General features: G+C 44.7%; 1 protein-coding gene across 1 annotated transcript in view; it reads right to left on the minus strand.

Moving 5' to 3' along the window:
* The window catches only part of TBX5 (T-box transcription factor 5), a 47,020-nt gene extending 27,519 nt beyond the window's left edge, over positions 1-19,501 (minus strand). The window contains exons 1-6 of the mRNA XM_084648721.1: positions 19,240-19,501; positions 16,721-16,896; positions 14,677-14,771; positions 11,760-11,879; positions 10,933-11,080; positions 6,702-6,854 (exon numbers count right to left, since the gene is read on the minus strand). Coding sequence (XP_084504847.1) covers positions 6,702-6,854; positions 10,933-11,080; positions 11,760-11,879; positions 14,677-14,771; positions 16,721-16,896; positions 19,240-19,258 — 711 coding nt within the window. The 5' untranslated portion in view covers positions 19,259-19,501. The remainder of the gene's footprint in view (positions 1-6,701; positions 6,855-10,932; positions 11,081-11,759; positions 11,880-14,676; positions 14,772-16,720; positions 16,897-19,239) is intronic.
* Between the last annotated feature and the right edge of the window lie 237 nt (positions 19,502-19,738).

The following is a 19,738-nucleotide window of genomic DNA, read 5'->3' on the forward strand; positions in this document are numbered from 1 at the left end:
CAGGTCCTAGCTCTTTAATTCATTACAAGCATACTATTGCCATTGACTTTGATAGATTTTTTTTTTTACTTTCTAAGTGAGTTAGTCAATTACATCCTTTACTTTTTCAAAAAAAGAGAAAAAAAGGCAACTCCCACAAAGTCAGAATGCCCAGGAAAGCATTATCCGATATGGATGCAATAAAAATATAGGGCTCTAAATACTGTACTATTTTGGAGAGGGTTAACTGAAGGAAACTGCTGTCAAAGTTCTCACCTGACCTATAGATTACTCTTTGCTTTCCCACTTCTCTATTATGATAAACTGGGCACAAGTACTTCTGAACAGAGTTTATGGAAGGAGCTTGCATATAAAGGGTCACCTTTAAAACTGTCCATAATTCTAACATTTAATTTATAGAACATTTGAGAGAATGGAAGTATATGTAAACATTTATATATTGTACAGTTTTAGATACATTATGTGCTGGTTTTGCCACCTACTAAGGTTGCCCAACACTTCTCATTATAAAACCCTATTTTCAGTTGCTTTTAACTTTACCAAACTTTAACCATTAGAACTGACGTTTTCCATGCCGCTGTCTTCCTCAGACTGATTTTTTTTAAAATCGTTTCAGCCAACAGAATGCAGCCATTTTTTGAAAACAAAGCTAGGGGGTAACATGTTTTGCACATCTTTTTTTATTAAAAAAAAAAATCTGGAGATCTTTTCTCTGAAATACTAGACTCCCTACATTTTGGAGCAGGGTTTCAAAATTCTGCAGGAGGGCATCCTTTGACAGGGAGATGCCCCTTTTCTGTCCCTCTGAAATCTCCCCAAATTTGGTCCAATTATAATCCTTTGGAAAAAATGCAGCTTGCATATGTTAATTAGACCTTTTTTCAATTTAGCAGCTCAAATATGAAGTCGCCATCTTCATTGACAATACTTCATCTAACCTAACTCTGTAAGTATCTACACTACAACGTAGCTCCCACCAATGTAACTTGCCCACTCCCCTGACTTAACTCCACTTCCATGAGAGGAGTAGTGTTTAAGTCGATGTAGTTAGGTCAATTATGTCAGTGCAGACACTGCATTGCTTACATCGACTGTTGCTGGCTTTCAGAAACTGTCCCCCAATGCTCCACAATGGTGCAAGTGCTCCTGGGGAGGCCATGCACCTCAAACACAAGAAGTCTACTGTGGACATGCAAGAGAAATGGAATTATTGTGGTGGCTGTATATTGGAGTATCTTAAGTCAACTTAATTTTGTAGTGTACACTTGACCTGAGTATTTTCTAGTCCAGAATTACAGGGGCTGAGCTGGACTCTCCCTGTAATGGCTGTTCACAACTGCTCCCGGTCAGGGTGGGGCTGGGCACTGGAACTGTGGACAAGGAGCCTGTCTTTCCTCTAGTCTCAATGACACCCCTGCTGGTACCCAGGCAGTGTGGTGAGGAAGCTGTCTGATTTGAATGCAGAGAGAACAAATCCTAGACCTGGGGGAGGGAAAGAAGTATATTCAGATAAGGAATCTGGTGACCCTACAATGGGAGGGAGTGGGAGACAGAGTGAGACTGGGGCTGGGAGCTGGTGAGAGAAATGAGATGGGGACTGGGATTGGCTGGACAAAGACTGCGACTAGGAACTAGGTGGGGGTTGCAGAAGGAGGGGAGACAGATCTAACAAGAAATTGGGGTGTGGGAATGCAACTGATACTGGCTGGGCAAGGAGACTGGGACAGACAGCCAGGAATGGGGGTGACTAGACAAGGATCTAGGGAGGGACTGGGAGGAACACTGAGATTGGATGAAGAACCCAGATGGCGGAGAGACACATAGGATGAGGAGCCAGGACAGAACTGGAATAGACTGGGCAAGGAATCTGGGGACAAGTTGTTGGAGTGGGAACTGGGACTGGCTGGGCAAGGAGACTGGGACTGGGTGTGGGAAGGGGGAGAGATGAAATATCTAGTGGGGCGGGGGGAGGGAGAGAGAATTGGGAGTCTTATAGTGAACCTGGAGTGAGACTAGGACTGGCTGGACATGGAGACTGGGTCTGGGATGAGTAATCTGAGGAAAGAAGACTGGGATAAGGAACCAGAAGTGGTGAAGAGACGACTGGGACAGGTTGGCGGGGATGTGGCAGATGGGCTCAAGCTTGGAATGGCTAGAGTTTGTGCTCGGTAGCTCTCACTCCCCTCCTGCGCCCAAAATGGAACCCAAGGTTTGAGTCCCACCATTCCTCTGCTATTGGCAAATATCTGTGAAACCTGCTGGTAAAATGTGTCCTCCCCTTCTAGTGCTGGTCCCCATAGAGCATGATAACCTACTACTGCTATCTGTTACTCCATTATTTCAAGTTGCAAAGGTCTGGGAGGTGGACCTCAAGGTTTCAAGCTTGCTGATGAACTAGATGGTCCCTTTTCATGACCTTGTTCAGAGTGTACAGGATGTATGGTGCTCTGGGGATAAATCAGGGTTGTGAAAGAAAGGAGGCTGTCTGTAGGACCCCAGCCTCATTTGTAGCAGAAGTTGAAAGCTAAGTAGTAAAGGAGGCAAAAGATTGTGAGAAGCATAGGCTGGCCTCCTGGTTAAGGTGGTTGAATGCTGCCCTGGAGAGCTGGATTCTATCCCTGCCTCTGCCAAGTTCCTATGTGATGCTGGGCAAGTCATTTAAACAAGTGATCACTAATTGTGTGTTCCTCACTTTCTGGGTGCCTGACTTGACTCTCTGGGTTTGGAGTGCAGAATTGCTGAGCTTTGAACATATAAAATGCTCTATAATGCTAAGCACTCTGAAAAACCAGGTCCCAGGCATCTCATATCAGGTATCCAAAATCAGTGAGCATCTCTCTGCCTCCACTCCTGATCTGAAAAATGGGGATAATACAAACCCTTCACTACACTCCTGTGAGGTGAAGATATTGTAGTGATGAGTGCCATAGACTCCCTGAGAATTACTAATCCTGTCTTCAGAGCTGATGTGAACAGTGCACAGTAAATAAGGCCTAGGGCCATATAATAAACAATAGTATGAAACAAAATATTGAATAGCTGCTCATAATTGAGCACGGTCTGTCATGTGCACTGAAAGAGGCAGGGGCCTGGTGAAAAAATAGTGTGTGATCATGCAATTGTAGAAAGTACAATAATGGATATACATGGAGGCCAAATTAATATTGCCCAGGCAACCTTCATACTGGCATTTCCTAACCTCTGAGTGCTTGACTTCATTAAGATTGCAGTGCTATTTTAATAGAGGGTTTTGAGTATAATGTGTGTACATATAAGTTAAAGTATATATAAACCCTTATGACACACCTTTGGTACATATTGGCAATGAGTTACAATGTACCCTTGTGCATTGTCCTTTGCACATCTCTGTGCACTGTAGCACAGCTGTGTATGTGTTGCCTTTTTAGCTAGGGCTGTTCTTTCCTAGTGCTGTACTTTACAGGATCTGGGCTATAAAGCATGTTAAATCACATCCAAAAAATAAGCATAAAACCGGATATCCTGACAGGGGGAAAGCCAATATAAAGCCCAGGTCCAGCTAGGGGGGCAGTAGGTTGTAAAAATTAATGAGAATAATTGTTGTGAATTCTTGCTTTGGAAAGAAACCTCACGAGGGCAGAACTTTAATTATTTCTGTCTATTAGGGTTCATTTCCTGGTCCTAACCAGAAAGCTAGTACCTAATAAATATGAGCGAGTAACACAATGATTTAAGCTGCAGCAAAATAGTCCTTAACTGCAGGGGAAGTTTAATATTTGGGAATCAACCTGATTGCATGCAACCATTGTGCAAACGGCAAGGAAATGAAATGTGCATGTGACCTAGTTTAACGGTAAATATTTCTGGGGTGAGAGTAGGAGTTGTGGGGAGCGGGAAAGGTCTCTGAGCTGCTGACAACTGCACTGAAAACCTGACAAACTTTCTTCATGGCTTCACCCTCCCTTAATGTGGCTGGGGAGGTGGGGGGCAGGGGGAGAGCCAGTTTGTTTAAATATCTTTTTCTGGCTGCCTAAAATATCAGGGGAAATAAACACCAAATCCAACGGGGAATGCAGCGGTGCAAGGGAAATAAATCCACGGATCTGAAATCAGTTGAGTCTTTCCATAGCATGTGTAAGCACACTGACTCTCTCCGATATGCCCTATAGATGCACAGCTAAAAGAAGGCAGCTCACCAAAAGCCCTTGACGACTAATGCTGGCGTTCATTTGCAGCATACTTCTGGCAATGTGTGTACCTGGGAGTGGGTGTGATATGGACACGTATACAGGGGTGACTTGGATGTATCTGTAAACTAGACAGACGGGTGAGACTGTGAACGAATACCTAGGTTGAGAATAAATATATTCACTATTGTGCCATGAAAATATCTCTTGCACAATCCGCGTCTCATCCGCAAGGGAAATCGGTCCCCACTGTGAACGAAATGTCCCGACGTTTTCACAGCGCTTTTCTTTGCCTTACTACAGTACTAGGAATATAAACTGTTCCACTCAAATATCCGCTAGTACAGGGTCCCGGAAAACTGGCTCTTACTCCTATTGGGCAGTCGGCAAACTTTATTCCCTTCCCTGGAGGGAGATGCCATTTAGGGTAGATCATTACATAGTTATATAATTTCTCAATTGCGCCTTTATTCTATTTAGTTGTTCCTGAACGGTTCCATGAATTTGTGGGTCTGCAGAAAGGGGATACACACAAAGGGGTGGGGTGTGTTTCCAGACTGCCAAAGACACAGGTGTCATGTCTTATCAACTAAATGCAGCTGACTTGCAATCAAATAGCCCTCTTTCCCTATGGCAGTTACCTACCCAAACCTTTGGATTGTGTTATTTGCTCACAAGATGCTCCTTGCGTCTACAAACAGCAGGTAAATTCAAGATCTCAAATGCGGAGTTTGATTTCCTCTAGGAAATCAATTTTAAAGTGGTTATTCTGTCCTCTTATTGCCGTCAATTCTGTTATTATTTTTTTAATATAGGTGAACCTATCAACCAGATTTTATAGTCTCCACAGCGGGGTTATAATTTAAGCCATAAATTGGCCAAGACTCCATTTGGCTTCAGTTTGCGAGCACTGATTGTTCTGCCCGTGCCAACATCTCCCGGTCGTAATGGCTTGGACCTATTTCCTTTCACTCCCTAGTGACAGTGAGATGTTGTTTCTTCACAAACCTATCTCTGTTTTTGTATCTAATGGGTTGGTTGGTGGAGATACCAACGGGATTGAGAAAGCGAAACCTGTTTAAAGTGGTTCAGGCGTTTCATGGCCACATCTCCAGGAAACCATGCATAATTTATCCGGAGTATTAAAGTGACACGTTCTTGGTTTGAAATTAACCACACGATTGAACTTTTTAAACACAATGAAACCATTCTACACGTCCAGCAGTGTAATTAAAAGCCCTCGCCCTGACTTATAAACAGTTTATGGAGGATTTTTTTAAAGGATTTAAAATTCAATTTTACCTTAACATGACCTCTACTTTGAAAGTAATCTGTTTGCCTTGAGTCTAATACTGTTCTCTTGCCACGAGTTTATATTTGTATTAATTAAGGATTATCTGGCTGTAGTTAAAGGATCCACACACTAGCCCTTCTATAAGTGGTCTAACCTGATTGCTATTTAGTAAATTCAGCGCCCCCCCCAAAAAAAAAATAATTTTTGATTTTTCAACTTCTATCACCCCCCTTTTAATATCTTCAATTCTTTTTTTTTCCCTGCTATCATACTGCTAGGACCACTTCACCCCCAAAAAACTTGCAATTGGCCACCGCTGGAAAACGTTTTTTGGTCAGGAATAGACTCTCCAAAAGAGTTTAAAGGCAAAAACCAGGACTGGGTCGCTTTCACTATAAAACGTTAGGTGGGCGAAACTTAGTCAAAATAATACCACGCCCCAACGCTCAGATCCTGTGGCCTACCGGCGAGCCAATGGGAGACACACAAAGCATGGACCGCTCATAAAAGCTCTATGGGGGCTTCACAAGCCTAAATCCGTACATCAGTGTGACTGAAAGGGTGTGCCCATGGACTCGTGTATAGACCTACACGAACACCCATCCCGCTCACCGATTTCTTGCGCAGAAAAACAAGACAAGGCGTTATTTTATCCACGCCTTTTATATTGCTTCTCTGGGACTTTTTGTTTCCCTCCCAGCCCTCCTCCCTTGACTTCCTGACGGAACCGAGAGGCGCCCCGAAAGCCCTGAGGTGAGGTACAAGCCACGCAACTACCTAGCCTGCTTTTGAAGAGTTCGCCAGCAAGGAACCATCCTCAAAGCAAAAGGAGCAAACGCGCCAGGCTGGGTTATAGAGACAACTGCGAAAGATACCGCTCGGGCGCCCCCCTCCAACGCCAGATTACAAGCCTTTGACCGATGGCGGGGGCGGGGGGGGGGGTCGTCTCACCTCTGAGCAAGCCATCCTGTTCAACTAACTTTTCTCTTCTCCCCCCCCCCCCGTGCTAAATCCCATCATTACACCGTATGGCTGACACGCCAGGAATAACCCCCCAATGAAGAGTGCAAACCCTCTGAGCGCTTGGCGTGGCAAGGCAGAAGGGGTCTGTATGTGATGGGGGGGGAGAAGGGATCTATGTGTGATTGGGGTGGGGGAAATGCTGCGTGCGTTCGTGGCGAAGCCTCTGCCCCGGCACTCAGACTCTTCCACGTTGCGTGGCTCTCCCCCATCCTCTTTACCTTGTGGTTTTGGTAGGAAGTCACGGCGATGAAGGCCGTCTCCGGAAAGACATGGGTGCAGAAGGCGGTGTTTTTGGAGCCGAATCCGTTGTTCTCATCCGCTTTCACGATATGGAGCCTGGGCTGGTATTTGTGCATGGAGTTCAGTATGATCTTGAAAAGAAAGAGACACACATGGGGGGGAGGGGTGTCAAGCATCGAGGCCTAGATCCGTCACTCTCCCCTCAGGCCAAGATCCCCACGACAGGGCTTTGGGGGGCAGGGAGGGGAGGCTTCGCTTGGGAAAGGGGCGTCTGAGGAGACCAAGTGAGCTGGTTTTATCATTCATAGACTTCACATCCCTCTAAAAATGTGTTGGGGGGGGGTGTTTCATCTTTATGGGTCTCCAGGAGTAAAAATAGCTGAACTTATTTTTTTTAGGAACAAGGCGGACTTTCTCCTCTGCTGAAAGCCAGCCCCTTGACACGGGAAGCAGACATGAGCAGTGGGAATATTTTCCACCAGGGATATAAAATTGATCTCCACAAGGAATCTACAACCAGCCTGGCCATAAATCAGGTTCCTCGCTAAACATCATCTTGCAATAACATAACTTTAAAGAGCTTACGGGAGGCGTGTGTGCCTGGGTCTAACATAGATATTTACATTTAATAAAAGCCACTGGGCCCACAGTTCTCCCGCCTGCAATGTAATGACCCTAACTGAAGCATTTGGCTCACTGGTTCTATAGCGCAGTGGAATCTCCTGCTTTAGTTTGACTGCCTGAGCATTACAATTATTGCTCTGCTAGTCACATTTATTGTGGGTGGGGTTGAGTACGAAAGGAAATCCGACCCATCAGAAATTACATGATAGAATTCCTGGGGCTCGTAAGTTATTCATTGCTCAGATTGTGGGAAAGGCCTGAAATGAAGACCCAGGTGGCGTAATAACTAAACTGGATTTCCCTTAAGTGCCTTCTTCAAGGATGAAGCTGTCTCAGTGATGACCCTGGAGGGGACTATTTAGCACTGTTGGAAATGACTGTGAAGGCGAGCAGCTGCCCTCACAACTGGGAGGGAGGGAGGGGTGTGTGAGAGAAATTATTTTTAAACCAACAGCCTGAAGGTAGCGCTTGCCTCTCCCCTGAAATATCTGTTTCTTTGACTCGCCTGTTGCCCCCTTTTTAATCTTGTCCACACTTTCTAAGCCAAAAGTGAGAGCTGGCCGAAATGTTTTGAATTGTCAACCTGTCCACAGCTCTTTATTAAAAGAGCCTTTTTCAAAAATTCTGGTAGGAAATTTTTTTTCGGAAGATCCACGAACTTTTTTCAAGAACAATCTCGGGGGGGGGGGGGATCGCCATTTTTCCCAATTGTTTCTCGATATAAAATCAATAGTTGGCCCAGATGTTAACAAATCTCAAAATAAGAGAGCCTGGATACACAGCGGTGCTGATCTGGGCTGGCCACCACTACGGGTTCAGCCTTCGCCCTGATTGCTTTCTCCTAGGAGCTAAACAGGCTCTTTAATTGATCACCCCAGCTAAAGAGACCTCAGTGATTTTCCTAACCCAGCCAACCATCTTTGCATAGACTTCCCTGGATGCCAGGGTTGGTGCCCACCATAAAACCAGAGACTGTCTCTTTCGAAAGCTTGGCATTCAACTGGGATTAATCCTGGAAGAAAAGACTGTCTTCCTTTCCTCCCCCCTTCCTTGGTTGCAGTCTGTAATGATAATGACTGCTGCAAAACTCGGCGACAGACAGACGCAGTCTGTCCCGCCAACCCCGGCCCCTGCAAGTCCTCTGTGCCTTCCAGACCTTCTCATCCTGGGGCTTTAGCCAAATTGCTTTGACATCCCGGTAAATCGTGGACATCAACGGTGAACGATCTAATGATTTTTAATTTCATTACAGCGACTCTAATTGAGGGCCCACTGGTGCCGCTTCCCCTCTGAAGTCCCTATTGTTTAGCGTGGCCTTAGGTTTGTTTAAAGAGACTTTTTCCTATCGCCGCCTGCTCGCAGCAGGGAGTAAAATGGCTGCTGGCCTCTTCCTTCCAAGGGCATCTCATATCAGCCCCCGCCGCCCCCTTCCTTCCCTAGAACTTTCTTTGAAGCCTAGGTCCTTGAGGTGGGGGAGTTTAGAAAGGGGAGTTGCTGGTGGAGTCTAAACCTCCAAACACAGGACAAGATGTGATGGGCACGAATTGTTCCCCCTCTCCTGGGGTTTGGGCAGGAATCTCAATTCCTGGAAGGGACGTTTCTCCACCCAGGCTGAGTGAAGAACCATAAGGAGATCGTATGTCCTCTTTTGGGGAGCTGGGGGAGGGACAGATAAACCAGAGGACGATTAAGAGGAGGAAAGGGGGGTTAGATTAGGCTGTGATCTCACATCCACCCCACACTTCCTTAGTAATTATGTCCCGTCCCCCCTTCACTGCGCTAGCTAGTTGCATTACAGTCCACATGGAGGATTCATTCCATCAGTGGAGGCCACTTGTCTATGGATTTCATGGCACAAGATTTGTCGTTTTTAAGAAAATCAAAGTGTTGAAAGCAGACTGGAAAATTCACTCTTGGAAACGAGACACTGGGGATCTTGATTCATACCCTCTTGTCTAATTATAAATGTATTTGTTCAAAGGAAGACCTTTGAAAAATGACTCTTCCTGGCTGGGCAATTCACACAGCCTTTCCGTGCCTGACCCTACGCACAGAAATCGTTTGTATATGAAGTGCTAGCGGGGTTTCTTTTCTCTTTCTTTCTTTTTGAGCCTCGTTCCATTTTGAATCGGAGACCCCGAACCACATTCGGTCCCATTTCCTTGAATAATTATGCCTGCTTTTTACCTTTAACCCACTTCACGGAGGCAGCAAGCCGCTTTTAAGCCACATGAGGTTAAAACGAGGTAGCTAAAAAGTTACCCACTGAAGCCTGGCCTGGCCAGCCTGTTTTTAAGAATACTGTTAAAGGGCAAGACCTGACAAGGACTTGCATAAGCAACTCCCAGTCAATACAGCTAAATACCCAATTTTCAAGAACGTTGAGAATGAACATGAATTCAGATGTATCCACTCTCTCACTGCCCCAAAAAATGAGACAATCCCAACCTTCTAACACTGGGAATGAGCTCGACTTCCCTGGGCCGTCACTCCTTGCAACTGTCCAGCACCGCCCAGTACAGAATAGGAGGTACAGTGCAGCATGCATACAGAGCCTAACATGCTTGCAAATGAAAGCAGGGAGACAGAGCGGTTCTTGTGTTCTATTTCTGGTGAGAGAGAATCATAAACATGGGACCCCTACAGGTTATCGACTCCAGTCACCTGCTCTGATGCAGGATATGTGGGGGGGGGGGGAGAAAGGGGTGTGAATGTGAACACGAATTTTTTGCTTCATACATGGATACAAAAACTAACATGCTGTTTATGTTAAAGGCTAATTAATTCCATTGTCTTCCCCCATTGCGTTATTCCCTTACATTACAGCCTCATAAGTTTTGCATCTGGCCCATGTAGTATTTCATAAGGTTTTCCTTTTCCCACGGAGTACACTCTACTGTTTCTCTAAACAGGCCTGAAGTCTGCGCTTTGTAGTGTCCTACGACAGCTGCCAAGTTACTGGGACAAGATCAGATCAGATCCAGCAATTTACCACGTTGCACAGAGAGACATGCAGTCACGATTTATATTTCACCAAGCATCACCCCCCCCAACACACCCACACCCACCACCATGTATCTTATAAGAATGTCTGAAAATGCAACCGACTGAGTAACAGCTCAATTCTAGCCAACTGTTGATAACAGTCCTAGGACTTTGCCAACCACCAGCGTGCATCAAAAGCCATTTCGTGAAATTAATACCAACGTTATGCCTATTAAACCTCTATCCCGCTCCAGGTTCTCCCCCTCCCCCCTTGCTCTGACTTTTCATTTCATCTGACAAGCAGAGATGCCACAGAAATAGGAAATGAGTGCAAAAAAAAATCACCCTGAATATTCGCTCCCGGACTCTATGCTAGACACTAAGCCAGCCCCCCCACCTCCACCCCCCGCGCTGGCAGACTTTTGTTGCAACCTTTTTGCCCCAGGCTTTGCCGAGCCTCAGGCACATGAAACCAGCGGAGTTCAGAGCCCGAAGCAGGTGTAGGCTTACTGCCCCCCGAGGCTTTGGGCTCCCTTCTGCCCTCCGGAGCGCTGACTCCGTAACAGCGAGAGGAGGCCGCCTCCTCGCGAAGGTACTTACATGTCCGAACGGGTCAAGGTGGTTGTTGGTGAGCTTGAGTTTTTGAAAAGAAACTAACTGCCTCATCCAGTGCGCCCCAGTAGCGGGTGAGTCTGGGTGGACGTACAGCCGGCCCGGCATGGCCGGTTCTGCCTTCCCTGTCACTGACCTAAACCAAAGGGACACAAAGCCGGCTTAGCCCTCGGGACCCGCGTCAGGCCTACGCCCAGCGAAGCAAGTTCACCACCGCAGGACGGGCAGGAAAGATCGGGCTTAGAAGGAATGGAAACGTATCTGTCTGTCTGTCTAGCTAGCTCCTTTGGTCTGTTTCAAAGGAAGAGGCTGTTGGACGGTCGCATCATATATTTCGGGGAAGGAGACACCAACACACACTACTCTGGAAATTAATGGAGATTTTTGACACATTTTCCGTTTGGTTCTCCCTCCCCCCCCCCCATTTAACCCCTTCCTCCCCTCTTCCTAAATATCAAAGAAAAGACCATGTGGCAATTCTTAACATTTACCTTCATGGTGATTTTCTTTCTTAAATGCAATTAAGTTGTTGGCCCCGCGATAACCAATAGGATCCAACAGGATTCAAGTCATTGGCTAATTTAAAATGTTGTGCCCCCCGCCCCAAAGTTTGGCTGGCAAACTGGAGTTATCTCGGGATACTTCGCAACCTCCCCCGCCCCAACATTTCTTCCTTTGTTAGCTTATTAATAGCACCAACTGACAGCTAAAAGGTATTTTTCAACCCATTTGAACTTAGGTTTTGCTAACTGCAATCCAGACACAAAGATTTCCTCCTATCTCTGCACCTTTCCCGTCCCCCCATGCATGCATACCATTTATTGTCTGCAAATTTGTATCTGTGATCATCAGCTGGTACGATATCCATGAGCAGTATGTACTTAGTTTTTGGATTGAGTCCAGTGACCTTCACTTTGTAACTGGGGAACATACGCCTAAAAAAAATAAACAAATAAACATAAATCTAGAGAAGAAAACATGACAAGAGGAGCGCAAACTCAGGCAATTGTGAGGGAAGTATAGGCTACGGTAATCAGCAATATTAAACGAGAAACTATTCCGCACCCTTCAAACACAGACACACGAAACATAACTTTTCCTTTATGGTCCAACCGGGACTTTTTTCTTTCTGCTGAGTATTGCTCCGCTGTTATAGTTCCTATCTCAGGCAAAATAGTTAATTAATTAATTAAAGTTAAGAGGCTTTTTTTTTTTAATTCTTCCTTTTGTCTGTGATCAGTCCAGTAGTTAAATTCTTCATTCTTTTACAATACAAGAGCATATAATCTCTTTCAGGGATAGTTATATTTATAGCCCTACAAAGAATAAATTACACTTATGTAAGTATGAGCCATTATATAGTGGATGGTTTTTTGCTAAACTATTGGCCTTTGAATCAAACACATGCTCGTACATATATCGTATTTGCGCACATGTATGAAATGTTAGATACACGCTTACATAGGCTATGTTTATCTACATCAACACACTTGACAAATCTTTCGAAACATGCAAACACTCTTGAAAATATGACTTTTAGAAATATTTTCCTTCACTACAAGCAGTATTATTTTGGTTTGAGCTTTCCCAGTGTTTAGAAATAAGCATATGAAACTGTATCCTTTAATTTAAAGAAAAAACCTTAAACTTACTTATTTCTGAAATTATATTTACTTTCAGATCTTTGAAATATGAAATCAGACCCATTTGTCAGTTCAGACTGAGTGATTTGAAAAACAGGAAAAAGAAAGCTATACAGACCAAAGTTACTCATCAAAAATAGCAAAACCTGATATTTAATATTTTGCAGGAAAAGAAAAAAGACCCGAACAATGAAATATAGCTATATCCCTAAATATATAACTAACAAAATATTGTATAAATTATATGTTTATGTCATAATAAAAATAAAGTGTTACATAAATAGCTAAAACTATTTGGTTTATTCTGGGAGTGATGTCTGCAATTACTTCTTTAGAAGCTCTATGTTGTAAATGTTTTTCATTGCTACTCATACGAGACTTTTATCCACGCCTGCACTGGAATTTTATGCAAGGTGTTTTATATTTCTCTTCTCTGCTTTGTACACTCTGATCATTTGCAAGGCAACTTATTCCTGGCATTTTGAAACAAGTCAATGTGCTGGTTCATTTCACAGCATTGGAGTCTACAGTCTATTTGCTCCTTTCCCTTTTCTCAGTAGGACAATTAATTTAGTCAACTCTGTTCTGTGCAAACCGTACTCCCTAATGGTTCTAGAGAGCTCCGGCCCTTTGTTTATTTCCTGTCTCTTTATTTGTGGAATATTCTCCTTTTAAAACGATACCATCTTTTCAACAATAGATATGTTCAAAGGGAAGCCGAGCCGTTAGACAGACCTATTTGTTATCCACTGCAAAACTTTGCATGGCTAGAACTTTGTTTCTCTAAAGCACAGTTTGGGAGACCACACCGAGAACTATATAACAGAACAGAAAGCAGGTTTGATTTCTAGACGGTTTGCCGTGCAAATATAATTTTGAACTATTATTATTTTTCTGTCTGGTGACTTTTTTCCTGTATCGAACGAACCCCTACCTATGATGATGGCATGCACATTGTTCAATGTAGTATACAAAGGGAAATACATTTCGATTCCCGGAGATAACTGATGGGAGTCTGCATGGTGCTAGCCAATACTGCGTCTCAATCGATCACCAATTCCTCTTCTCCTTAACTTTTATTTCAGTGCTTCTTCAGCAAAAGGGACTCTGCAGGGCCCCAAAGCATTAATATCAAGGGAAATGGTAAATTGCACCAAATGCACTTAAAAGAGGTTGGGTTTTATTAAGTGATTAGATTTACCAGGCCAACCATGGAAGTGATCTCTCTCTCTCTCTCTGTCTCTCTCTGTCTCTCTCTCTCGCTGTACACTTAGATTTGCAAACCTTATGTTGGTCTAGATAGAGACACAAACAGTAGCTCAGGATCATGTATACTTTTTTTACAGAATGACTGGGAGATGTCTCTGCATGTGTGTATTTGCCTACAGCTGAACACAAAATAAATGTCTAGAAGCACAGAAATATGCTTTTCCAAATATTTAACTACTCCTTGTATTTAAAAAAAAAAACCCACAAAATCGTCCACCGACTTGTATTACATGAAACAATGTAAGATTTTGGCCAATTGATTGCAACCAGCATGAGTTTGGAAATACTCCAATGAACTGGATTAGGGAGAACCCCGTCCTGGTTAAATAAGAAGCCAGAAGAAACAAATCTTTTTGGTATACACTGTATTGGAGGCCTCCCTCCTGAAAATATCCCAACCAGCCTTTCTCGCTGATCTACTCCGAAACCTTCAAATCGAAAAATGTCTTCAACATTTCTGTAGCTTCAATTAGGCAATCATCTTATTTTATTTCTTCCTGCTTATTTTCATTCAATTTTGCGAAACGGCCTGTCTGTAACTCATAATTATTGAGATTTTACATTAATTTTAAAATGAACTTTTGACTCTTACATGACACGTGTGTCATACATAAGGCCCACACACAAATAGACAAATATATATGTGTGTGTGCTGTGTGTCATAGGAAAGATGTTCATAAAAAGTTTCTTTTCAATCTCTGTATACACACACGAATGTGTGTATTTGTACATAAACATCTGTGTGTACAGAATATACATCTGTGTATACTATATATATATATTCATTTTCAAAACAGAAGCGCTCTTTTATTAACCTTACCTTCCAGCCTTTGTTATAATCATTTCTGTCCCCACTTCGTGAAATTTTAGCCACAATTCTCGTTCGTGTAAAAACACTTTGATCCCCTCCATGCCCTGCAAATAAATAAGTTAATGAGTGAACCCAGGAGAGGACGAGCTCCGAGCTTTCCAAGAGCTGGGGGAAAACAGGAGACCCAGAAGAGAGATTGAACTTTGGCATGTCAGCACCGAGCGCTTCTGCTTTCTATACAATCCTAACTGACGTGACATTAAAAGACTGTAACTCCCAGACCAGCGCAAAGGAATGATTCATTGAAGGGAAATCTCCAGGAAAAAAAAAATTCAAAGAAGCTCTTGCAAAGCATTGCAGCAAGGAGACGGATTTCTGCACGGCACCCCCTTTCGTAGGAGAAGTTTGTAGCCTTTTGATATAGGGCTAGAGATAGGCACGGGGCCAAATGCATCAAAATAGACAATGCGTGAGGGCAAGACAATGCGTGAGTTTACTAGAAGGAAAACGATCCTGGGCAGAGGCGATTCACAGAAAGAAAGAGAATAAAACACCGTCTGCAAAGCCAGGGAGGTGCCCCGCACCCTTCAATTCCTCTAGTGGTGTAAATGAGCCCTCGCTCCACCACAAACGATGCGTAGGACCAGCCGAGCGTGCAGCCCCTTACATTTACACAGATTGCAATGGAAGTCCTATAACAATACACTATTGACAATAGAGCACCCGATCTTGCTTTTCTTGACCCCCCCACCCCAAAAAAAAGCTGCACCAGGAAAGAAGGCTCGGGCCTCAAAACCGGTTTCCCCCCGTCACAGAATTAACATGTGTGTGTATATATATTACGTGTGTGCCTGTATTAATGTTAATTCTGTGACGGGGGGAAACCGGTTTTGAGGCCCGAGCCTTCTTTCCTGATGCAGTTTTTTCTGGGGGGGAGTGAAGAAAAGCAAGATCGGGGTGCTCTATTGTCAATAGTGTATTGCTATGTACACACATGTCCCGAAAGAAATAATAATCGTATGGTATTTCATGAATTGTTTCTTTTTAAATCCACTTCTTCCTACATGATTTTTGCGCCTCCCCCCCCCCAACACAATTAAGATCTGAATAAGGATAGATTTATGCTAGAATCTCTCTCCCCTCTATTGTTCATCACACTAATAATTTTCCTTTTCTAGATGTACCTGAGATGTAAACACAGAGCTGCATTAAACATGTATTCAAGACTGTCTTTGCCCCGTCAGCCGTGTTGTGCTCTGTTCTCATTTAAAGAAAGGGGAATATTCGCTTAATCCCCAGCCTTAACAAAAACTGCCCTGCATCTCATGGGGTGGTTTTAGACAAACAATGGTTTGTTCTAGTCCACACGAGCCGAGTCCCTGTGGTAGGCTGTAGTTTAAAAAACCAAAACAATCCGTTAACTGGGCCGCCGGCGTCCTGGCCTACTTTCCTCTTAAATGGTTCGGTTCAAAGGCAGAGCGACACAGTAATATCAGTCCACCGGCGGGTGCATGCTGGAGAGTCTCAAAAGAAAGGATCAGCACCCCTTCCCAGCAACACGGGGAGGGACAGGACTTCTCCAACACCCCCCAAACCCTTCAGATTAAGAAAGAGAGGTGGAAAGTCAAGGAAGGAAGAGGGAGACACTGAAATATGCATGTCCGTGTATATGTGGATGATGTGTGGGCCTCGTGTAGGTGTTCGTGTGTGTATGGATGTGTGCGTCGTGGATATGTGAGTGTGTTTCAGTATATGTGTGTGTCGCTGTGTTTGTGTACGTGAATGGTTCTATATTTGTGTGTGTGTGTCTGTTTGTATATAGGTGGGTGTTTGCTTGTAATTACCATAGCTGATTGGGATTACAGCAGTTACAGCTAGTATAGTCTGACACTAGTGTCCAGTCTCATCACTTGACCCTGTGTGCCTAGAATTAGCCATCTCCACAGCACAGAAACCCGGACAAATCTCGGCAACAATTCAACAAAAACCCAAACCGGGGAAAGACCATACGAGCAGCGACTGTTTCTCGTCAGGTCTCTCCGCCTCCGCTTACCTGCTGGGTGAAAGCTGCCTGGGGAGAGGAAGGCGACTTGCTGCTGGCCCCGAGCTGACTCTCTTGTTTGGTTTCAGATTGAAGCTCTTTAGACTCTGAATCAGCCGGCGTGTTGGGAAGCCCAAAGCCTTCTTCAGCATCCGCCATGTTACAAGCTTCCCCCGCTGAGTCTCCCGCTGCAGGCGCGCACAGCAGAGAGGGAAGATAAGAGAGACATAAGTCAAAGCTGGCATTTAAGAAAATGTATAGAGAGAGCTATAGATATAGACCACCTTCCCCCCCCCCCCCAACACGCCCTCTGGCAGCAACTCCTCTTCAGCTGCTTGGAGAGAAAATATCGGTGGGGGCACAGAGAAGACTCGACTTATTATTCCAGTCCGCAGGGGAGATTAAATTTTTATCAAACATCACCGAGAGAGAGATTTTTTATTAATCAACACACACGAAAAAGATTAACAATATAGTTTAGCTGCCCTCCTAGTAAGCTGTTGGCTAAATATATCTGGAAAGGCCAATAAAGCTAAGAAACCGGGTATTTTGGTTTTTTGGGGAAGCTCATTACAAATTTCACCCTTTTAAAGAAAATGCACAAGCCTGACTGGTGAACTACTGACCACTCTTGACTTTTAGTTTTATACTAGCTCCCCATTTATAGAGCCATCTACAGCTGATATTGCTTAAAATGTTTCCTTGAGAGAACTGAATTCATTCCAAGGGTGCTTTACCCTCATGGAGACGTGAAGCAAACGATATAACCTCGCGTGCAAAGAAAAATAAAGTCCCCTTGCAAAAGCAAACCGCGAAGCAATCAACATTCTCACATGAAAGTGACTGCTCCATTCAGATGCAAACAACGTGGGAAGTTGCCTTTAATAGATCATATGGCACAGTAGAAGTAGACTAAATACATAGTCACGAATTAATACATAAAATCAAGCCATTGTATAATTTCATGTATTAAATGTATCTGTCAGTTACACTTGCAGCTACATTGATCTAACCTACAATATTACAGCAGAAATGCAAAACCAGAGAACCTAAACTGAGAGAAAAACTTCAGTCAGATACTAACAGTAAAAAGCGAATTTCAAAGATTTTTTAAATTGTCCTTTAGGTTGCAATGAGGGATATAAGCGATTAAATTGCCTGGTTTCTTTCTCTTTTTAATTTTTTTTTTTTTTTAGGATTCAGAACTTTGGTGTCGTTTATTTTAAATATGTAAAAATATTTAAAATAAAGTACCAGGTCCGTTTTTAACAGCCATGTCAGGGGGAGAAAGTGACATGTTTTAAGCATAATAAAATAATTGCTTCTCCATGAGCTCTTTCTTCTCGAACCGTATTTAAAGCACTCTCTTTAAATATTAATTCCTAGTTATAGTCTCCTTTAAATATTGAGACACGACGTGGTGTGTTTGCACTGGTGCTTGGGGGCGAAACAGATGAATTAAAACAAAAAGTGAAGGGGGACACATGCCACTTCTCTCTCCAAACATCATTTTATAAAACTATCTGGCTTTCTCCCCCCCCCCCCCCCAGTTCAAATGCTCCTTTGGTTTTCTTCCCCCCCCATCCCCCAGTTCAAATGCTCCTTTCCCATAACACACACAAGGCAGATGGTTTGTAATAAGTGGCTGAAGGGCGAAGGGGGAGGGGGGAAGGTCCCAGTGCAGCGAAGGTGTGCGCCGGGCAGAAGGGATGAGACACGGCTGCTGGATTCGGGGTCTCACCGGTCCCCTCAAAGCCCAGGCACGCTAATGGCAATGATGTTGTGCTAGGCACGCCAGAGGCAGGGACCATTTAAGGTTCCCTTCGCTGGGCTGTTGTTTTCATTCCGCTTCTCGGCGAGCTCTGGCCACCCTCCCTGACCCATTTTGAATCGGCTTCAGGCGCGCTTGTATGCGCCGGTCCCCCGCAGTCGGCGAGCTTAGAAACAAGGCACGTTCGTTGAAACAACCAGCCCGGAGCCCCGGCGGCAGCCGCGGCCGCGGAGAAGAATTTCTCGGGCAGGCTAGCGCCACACGTCGCCAGTTTTAAACATAGTTAAGCAGAAGTGGGGTGCGGGGGGGGTGGGGTGGAAAAATAACCACAGCGACTCAGCCCACTTTGAGATCAACCCCCCTGCCAAGAGCGCCAGAGAGGAAATGGGGCTTGACAGAACCAGGCCTCGATCGCTGTATGACAAATGCCTCTTGCGCCGCTAGCTAGCACCAAAGTGGGTTAGCAAATAAATAAATAAATAAATAAAAATAAAAAAACAACCCCAACCCTTTCCTTTTGTTCCATCATTTATTTGTGTTTCTCTTCCCTCCCGCCCCCCCGCCCCCCAGCGGAGGTTACCTGGGAGGAAACCCCTTTGCTGATTTCCTCCCACAGGCCTTGGCATTCCTTGGGAAAGACACTGTCTGTGTAACAATGACCCCCTGCCAGCGCTTTCCTCTCGCTGTCTCTCCCCACTCCCCCCCTCCCCCCCCCCCGACAGACAGGGACAGACAGACAGGGCAATGGAAGAACCGTTACCTTGCTTGTTGAACTCCATGCAATCAACGCATCTCCTTAATGTTTCCCCCCCTTGCAATGGAAATGAGTGGCATCAGGCTTCTGGTTTGCATGTCCTTGCATTTATTTATGTTCAGACCCGCATTATTATTATTTTAAAACACAGCCTGGAGGGGAAAAAAGCTCTCCAATGCACAGTGCCTCTGGCCCTCTTTCTCGCCAAACACTTCCAGGTTGTCAGACGCACCAGAGAAAGGATCCTGAGGCCGAGATAAAGCCTTCCTTCTCGGCCTGATCGGGTGGATCCGGATTCTCCCCCAGCCAGCCCCCGCACCCAGCCCCCTCCTAAGGACCGGGGTGGGGGTGGGGGGAGAGGGGCGGGGGAAGACGACAACAGAAAGTTTAGAGAAGGCTGTCGCTGAGTAGCAGGAGCAGCCTCCCCCGGCAGGTTTGTGATCTTGGCTCGAGTCCCCTCTCTCTGGAGGGCAGAGCGAGTTGCACATAGGAAATAGAAGCCGAG

Source organism: Lepidochelys olivacea (assembly GCF_965140295.1).
Source record: "Lepidochelys olivacea isolate rLepOli2 genome assembly, chromosome: 15".
Lineage (NCBI taxonomy): Eukaryota > Metazoa > Chordata > Testudines > Cheloniidae > Lepidochelys > Lepidochelys olivacea.